This window comes from Helianthus annuus, chromosome 4 (genome assembly GCF_002127325.2).
Source record: "Helianthus annuus cultivar XRQ/B chromosome 4, HanXRQr2.0-SUNRISE, whole genome shotgun sequence".
Classification (NCBI taxonomy): Eukaryota; Viridiplantae; Streptophyta; class Magnoliopsida; order Asterales; family Asteraceae; genus Helianthus; species Helianthus annuus.
This window is the reverse complement of record NC_035436.2, coordinates 11,999,524-12,007,261: the sequence shown is the minus strand read 5'-3', so window position 1 is coordinate 12,007,261 and position 7,738 is coordinate 11,999,524. Positions and strand designations below refer to the sequence as shown.

General features: G+C 30.0%; 1 protein-coding gene across 1 annotated transcript; it reads left to right on the top strand.

Moving 5' to 3' along the window:
* Window positions 1–5,778: 5,778 nt before the first annotated feature.
* Window positions 5,779–7,478, top strand: LOC110935781 (deSI-like protein At4g17486). Its single transcript, XM_022178132.2, has 3 exons — window positions 5,779–6,024; window positions 6,743–7,030; window positions 7,169–7,478. The coding sequence occupies exons 1-3, from the start codon at window positions 5,886–5,888 to the stop codon at window positions 7,396–7,398; spliced, it is 657 nt and encodes a 218-aa protein (XP_022033824.1). The 5' UTR covers window positions 5,779–5,885; the 3' UTR covers window positions 7,399–7,478.
* Window positions 7,479–7,738: the final 260 nt, after the last annotated feature.

The window sequence follows — 7,738 nt, the reverse complement described above, 5'->3', positions numbered from 1 at the left end:
AATGTGGTTGTCAAAATTTGATTCTACATATGGTTTAAATCACGAAGTTGGTTCAAGTGATAGGGGGAATTTGATTGGTTTCGGTAATTCTCCACCAATCAAAAAAACATTCAATTTCATACCCACTAATTTCACATACCTCTCCATTACACCATTTTACCTGATTTTCATCATATGCTGATGTGTACGTTACGTATCATTAAAAAAAAAAGAAAAAAAAAAAGAACCAAACCACATACCTCACCATACATATGGTCTAATTATACGAAACACATTATGCCATAACACCAATCATCTTGTTATGCCACCCATAATGGTCTCGTGAAATGGCAAAACACAAGCAAACCACATGGTGAACATCACCCCCTCTCCCATATAGCTGCCAAAATTTTATTCCACATCTGGTTTAAACCACGAGGTTGGTTCAAGAGATATGAGAAAGTTGATTGGTTAAGGTAATTCTCTACCAAACAAAATAATTAGTTTCAATTCTAAACCCACTAACTATTTTCAATTCTTATAACACATAACAAAATAACTGGTTTTTGTCAAGAAACTTGTTTAAAAATTTAAAATTAAAATACCATATTTTCAGGGTGATATGTTCATTTTGAATTCGGATTACACTTTGGATAATAATCATATCGTATCCTTATGTATAGTTTTACGTGTCTTTTTAAGTTTCTTTTCTTTTCCGTAAATATTCACTTATGTCACATTGTCATTCTCTGTGTAAAAAAGAAAAACTTAACTAAATCTACATCAAAGCTCTGTAAATGAAAAATTTAACTAAATCTACATCTAAGAGTACCAATGACATAAACAATGTAAATCATAAAATGTTCTTATTATATTATTATTATATTATTATACTATATTTTTTTTTATTATCTAATCTTCTAACTATTATAATAAAAGAAACCATCTTTTGGACACGTGTCATTCATTGAAGGTATCCTTAAATTTATATTTATCTAAATAAATAAATAATAAATTAATATTAAATCTTATCATATTTTAATAAAATATTATCCTCAAATTTAAATTGTTAATTTAATATATTTTAAAACAAATACCTCTCTTATCTACTTATCTTATATTAAATATATAAATAATAAATTAATATTAAATTTATCCTAATTATTTAAAAACATAATTTTTTTTTATTATTTGGTATACAAAATTATGTTCATTCAACTCGAGTAAAACGTGAGGTTTTTAAGGATACAATTTTTTTATTATTTGGTAGATTCTTCAACCAGACTATACACGGGTTTGTTTAAAGATACAACGTTTTTAGTATTTAATATACAAAATTACATTTATTTATGATATAATTTTTTTATTATTTGGTAGATTTTTCAACCCGACTATACACGGATTTTTTAAAGATACGACGTTTTTAGTATTTAATATACAAAAATACATTTATTTAATTTGTGTAATACAAATGGTTTTTAAAGATATAACTCTTTTTTATATCTATTCAATACGTGTAATATACGGGGTTTTTAAGGGTGTATTTTTTTATTATTTGGTAGATTTATTCAACCCGATTATACACGGGTTTTTTTAAAGATAGGACGTTTTTAGTATTTAGTATACAAAATTACATTTATTTAATCTGTGTAATACACATGGTTTTAAAGATATAACTTTTTTATTATTTGATATATAAAATTACATTTATTTAACCCGTACAATATACAAGGTTCATAAAGATATAAGTTTTTATTATTTAATATATAAAATTACATTTATTCAACTCGTGTAATACACGGGGTTCTAACCTAATACTATACTAAGTGTTAATCTATGAAATAAGTGAAAAAATGTTGCTTACTGTTTTTGTGAATCAACATATTCTCTTTAAAGTTACAATATCTGATTTAGTGTTTACCTTGCTTATTTTATTCCAATATGCGAACTTTTTTTTAACTTTTTTTTTCAAGTGTGCAGATTTTTTAAGAGTCTTAAAATATATAAGAGAACATATGAGTCAAAAGTGTTTTGTATATTCCAAAACATTATAACAATTAACGAATAGAATAAAGTTGCTTGTAGCATTAATTTATATAATGTTAATATTTATTTATTTGATACAAATTTTATGCCGCACATATATTTTCTTTTTCTTTTTTATCTAAAGTTACATACTTACAAAATACATATCACCCAATCATACACCAAACTATAATTCAAAATGCTGATATTATAAAACAAAAAGATTATTATACTGCATTGCTCCACTAGCCACAATGATGAGTGTTTCCTTGTTATACTTTCTATAATATCTCAAAAGAATTACCCCATTAACTAAAAAATAAATATTTTAAACAAAAAATGCTTTATTTCCTTGATATGTAACTTTTAACTTAATGCAATTCTGTACTAAGTTATTGAGTATCAGAATATTATATAATTATCAAATTTTGAAGAAAAAAGAAAAGTAGACAACCAAACAGTTGATCTTAAAATTACCTTGTAATTATTAAAAATAGACAAATAAGTAAAATTAAAAAGGTAAAAGTGTGTATTTCTCAAATAAAGTCTAAATGATCTTATATTGATGACCGGAAAGAAAAAAAAACATTCTTAGAAGGGTACACTGTAAGTAATTGTCTCTTTGATAATGATAAAGGTCTTTTGCTAACAATGTGTTAGTAGCTTCAAACTATTACCTAAGTTATATTTTAGTGTTAATCATGTGTTGAGAAGCATATGTTTATGTATGACTCATTGATTCATGTTGCATAAACTGGTCATATAAAGACAAGACACTTTAATTAAACTCGAAGACTTTGTTGAATGATAGAAACTCTATATCATCGCTAACGGGTTAGTATAAACATTTACAAGTCAATTGGTTACAACAATAGTACTCTTAAGAAATTAGGCAAAGATTTCTTTGAGTTTGTATGTGCAACTAGAATACGATTATGATGTTATCACTCCTAATTGATTGTTCGAGAATGTGTTCATTCGTTGCTGCTTAAAAATTGAAGTTCAACTTGTTCATTTGGCCCGACAATGACGCGCTATCATTTTTTGTTATATACTTGTTAAATTATTCAATTATTTGACACGTTTGTTTTATCATACGCCTAAAAACTACCTATCTACAATTGTGTTGTGAATTGACAACATTTTTTGCGCACTATTGATGCTCTCCATTAACGTAGAATATTTTTAGATTGTATTTTTTTTTCCTTTTCTCTTGTCCAAGTCTATCACGTTTATTGTACCATAAAGTCATGTATCAACTACATTTATTATATGGGGTGGGGGTTTGGGTCGAATTAGGAAAGTCATTGGACTTAATGTGTTGCTCCCCGAGGTCAAGTGACGGGGCGGAACTATAGTTATAGGAGCCGTAGCACGGGCTACGGCTCAACCCCGTATTCGTAGTTTTATTTCGGTTTTATACAAAGGATACTCTTAAAAATTACGAGGATATTCCTAACCAAAAAATAGTATACTTGATATTACTAAAATTCTATTTTTTAAGCCCAAACATTTTTTATAACCAGGAAACTTGTAGAATAATTGAGCCCAGATGATAAAATAAGACCAGATTAACAATAATAGAATCGATAGGAGACCCAATTGGTAAATAACAAAGCTTAGCCCAATTGGTGATAGAATTGAAAGGAGCCAATTTGAAAAACTAAACGTAAAAGAAGTATTTGTGTCGAACAGTAGCCAGCGACTCTGCTGGAATCGTCACGGACCCTGTTGTTTGATCGTCCCTGCTGAAGCCTAATATTTGCACAAAATCGTCCCCGCTGAAGCCTGTTATTTAATCGTCCCTATTGAAGCCTGCTGGAATTGTTCCTGTTGTTAACTATTTGATCGTCCCTGTTGGTTGACTGAAATCGACGTCGTTGACAGCATTGACTGATTGGGTTTGACGTGATTTGTGAGTTTTCTTGTCTTTTGATATCTTGTTTGGTGTTATAGTTTATGTAGAAAAAAAATTATGATTGCATGATTGCACACTAATTTTTTTTTGTGATACCCCTAAATTAATGGGCTAGCTCCTCCACTGGTCAAGTGTTAGCCCTGTCGAAAACGGACTTGATGCAATTTAAGTGATTAAAAAAACTATGCGTAATTATTCTTTCACTTCAATAAGCGAATTTTACTAGACCAGGATCAGTTGATTCAAAGTTGAACTGTACATCGACTATATTCTTTTCGTCTATTGGTTATTCTTTTTTACTTATTTAACGTTTTAAACATTTATAGTTGATGTTTTATAGCATATAACAGATAAAACTAGATACAGTTGATTCAAAGTTGAACTATACATGACTATATTCTTTTTGTCTATTGGTTGTTATTCTTTTTTACTTGTATAGCGTTTTAAACATTTAACATTTATAGTTGATGTTTTAGCATATAAGAGAATATTAAAAAATGCAGTTTGAACCAACAAGAAACATTAGTAGAATTTACTCTTATGTTTCTTTTTTTTTTTTTTTTTTTTTTTTGTTAGTTAATTATAGTTTTGGTTTTATATCATTACTTGACACCTCACATGTGAAATAATTTTTCGTTATTTTATTTATTAAATCTGTACCAGTTACAGGGAGGATATTTCAATTCTCATTTATTTAATGATCTACCTCACATTATTAATTTATTACTTGTAAATTGCTTTCCACCGCTTTATTTTATAAGGCCACACGGGGTGGTTCACTAGTGATGGGTTCTAGTGATGGGAGCACCCAATCAAATCATGCCATGTCAGCACCCAATATTCTAGTGATAGTGATAGAAATGTAGTGGGGGTGGTATCACTAGTGATGGGGATTCCAATGTACAAGTATTAATGCACAATGTACAAGCCATATCCTATCAAACTCAAAAGTTCAACGCGTGATACACTTGACGCGTTAATAATATAACGCGTTTTCATTTGAGTGGCGGCGGTGTAGCTTTGCAAACAACGCGTGATGGGGTGGCCGAACACGGACCACCCCGGGTCCCCTAACTCGTATTATATTTATCAAACACATTATTATTTTGTTATTTGTTCTTTATCTGTTAAAAAAAAGAAACATTTTTATAACTTTAGGATAAAGTTATCCTACAAAAGTCTTCTAAATATGGGAATGGTAAAAAAACACAATAAATCGCAAAATATAAAACAAAATACTGAGAAATATAAAACAATGTAAAGGAAAAAAGACACAAATGGTCACAAAGGACACAATGACGCCAAAAGAAAAAAAAAACTCTGACAAATAAAAAGAAACAATGATCTAAACAAAAATTATAAAACCTACAAACTAATAATCCAAAAACGAAACCTAAAATCTTATATCGTATAGTTCAACAAAACGTTTCCAAAGCCGTTTGAATGAGTTCAAATAGAGTACGTTTGATATATTTCCTGCAACTGCCTATTTTTAGAAAAATATGTGTTAAAACATTTTTCATATAACTTTATTACTATCTATTTTTAGAAGAATATTTGTTTAAACATTTTTCATATAACTTTATTAGCTAAAGAAATATAATAAAACTTCACACCAATAAATTAATCAAGCATCATAGAGTGGTTACTTTAATATAAAGTCGTAACAATAAATTATTAAATATTCGAGTCAAATTATATAACCAAATACACTTTAAAAAAAAAACAGCTTTTGAAGTAAAAAAATATATAAATTATCCTATCTTTTCAAAAATTTAAAAACCGTGGGGTCCGCGATAAAGATGATCCGGTGCTTATATGTCGCGAATGGAACCAACAAGCTTCACCTTCATTCATGCACTCTTGTATTTCTTTTTACTCTCTCTCCCACATTCATATCTTTCAAATAATTATGATTCATATTTGATTCTTTCACCATATTTTCAACCGATTTCAACGCAAGATGCTGTGTCGAGGAAGTAAGTCGGTAAAGTGTCGAAAAGCGGGATCGATTCCGGTGTACCTCAATGTTTATGATCTTACTTCCATGAATGAATATGCTTATTGGCTTGGTCTTGGCATTTATCATTCCGGTGTTCAAGGTTAGATCTCGAAGTTGCAATGGTTAATTTGTAAAGTAACATAACAATAATCGTACCCAGGAAAATCTCATCCATATCTAGTGGCGGATGTAGCAAATGATTAGGGGTAGCCCGTGCTGCCCCTCAACTTCCTTAGAAACTACATTTTTTAGTGCAAATATTTTCTTTTTTTCTTCGGTTTATGTATTGGTGTATTGGCTACCCGTGAAAAGAAATGTAGCCCATGTCTTTTAGATCCGTCATACCAACCTACTGTAGAGTCTAGTGGGTTAAGAGTGAGATGTAGGCAAATCATAACTCTATCCTAGACAGAGAGACTAATTTCATAGAGATTTCCCGGCTTCAAATCCACCCCTTAACGTGAAAAGTATATTAAAAACATAAATATTATGTTTCTAATATAGTTTTCACTCTTATGTCCATATATGTTTTTGGAGTTGAGATTTTGTTAGAAGCAGTCTCTATATCATCTGGAATGTATAGTCAGCTTACATCTTAGTATCTTACGCTCCCCTGACTCCATCAATAACTTTAAGTGAGATTTTACATTTTCTTTTCATAAACATTTTTTTACAATATTACACTTGTAACTTTGTAAGGATTAAAACCTATACTACTTTATGAATGATAGAATTATTAATCTACCAATAATAAAAAAAAATGGTTTAACAGATAAAACATCATGTAGGTTATTTAATGTATGATTTGATGATTTCAGTTCATCGAGTCGAGTACGCTTTTGGATCTCATGAAGAAGCGACGACTGGAATTTTCGAAGGAGAGCCGAAAAAGTGCGAAGGATTTACGTTTAGGAAGCAAATTCTAATCGGATGGACGGATTTGAACCCGAAGGAGGTCAAAAGAGTCATGGATGAGCTTGCTCACATATACAAAGGAACTTCGTATAGCCTATTCACTAGAAACTGCAATCACTTCTGCAATGATGTTTGCATTCGACTAACCGGAAATTCAATCCCAAGTTGGATCAATCGTCTAGCTCGAATCGGTAATCCACAAACTAGTTTCAACTATTCCAATTTATAAACGTTATCAGATTCTGGAGTGCGGTAGACTAATACAATAAAGTTGTCGTTCCAAAAAAAAATCAAATTCCTAACAGTTTTTTAATTTATTTATTTTATAGGTCTTTTGTGCAATTGCATAGTTCCGGCGAGTGTAAATTCGACTAAAGTTGGAATCGAAGATGATAAATCGCGTAACGAAGCAGAGATCAAGGCGAAATTGAAGAGTCGTTCAAGCCGGTTTACGTCATCTTCGAGCTCGCCTTCGCTGTCTTCTGATGCATCATCTCCGGTTCGTGTCACCCGCGTTGATGCAAGAACTTCTTTCTCCTTCGACTGTTATGATTCTTAGATCTTAATTCTTGTTAGGTAAACTGGTCATGTGTAATGGTAATTACATCTAATTTTATTAATCTTTGTTTCTTTCCATTTTATTTATTTTTAACAAATTGATCAAGTTAGAGTTTCATATATTTTGCCTAAATTTTCAAAAGGAGATCAAAAGAAATTTAAACTTTTAGTTAGCTTTACACAATTTTCTTTTAACTGTTTTCACCTTTAAAAACCATAGAATCATCCTATGCTAGTAAAGATTTGAACCCACGTCACATTTCTAAAGACAATCATTAATGCAACTAGATTATAAGACTATGCACAATTTAAGTTTAGTTAATTAACAAACTTATAAGTAA

Bases quoted from the DNA above. Each gene is read 5' to 3' on its own strand.
- LOC110935781 (XM_022178132.2), top strand. From the start codon at position 5,886: ATGCTGTGTCGAGGAAGTAAGTCGGTAAAGTGTCGAAAAGCGGGATCG. The intron at 6,025-6,742 runs GTTAGATCTCGA...TGATGATTTCAG, and splicing joins TTATCATTCCGGTGTTCAAG to TTCATCGAGTCGAGTACGCT. The intron at 7,031-7,168 runs GTAATCCACAAA...TTTATTTTATAG, and splicing joins CAATCGTCTAGCTCGAATCG to GTCTTTTGTGCAATTGCATA.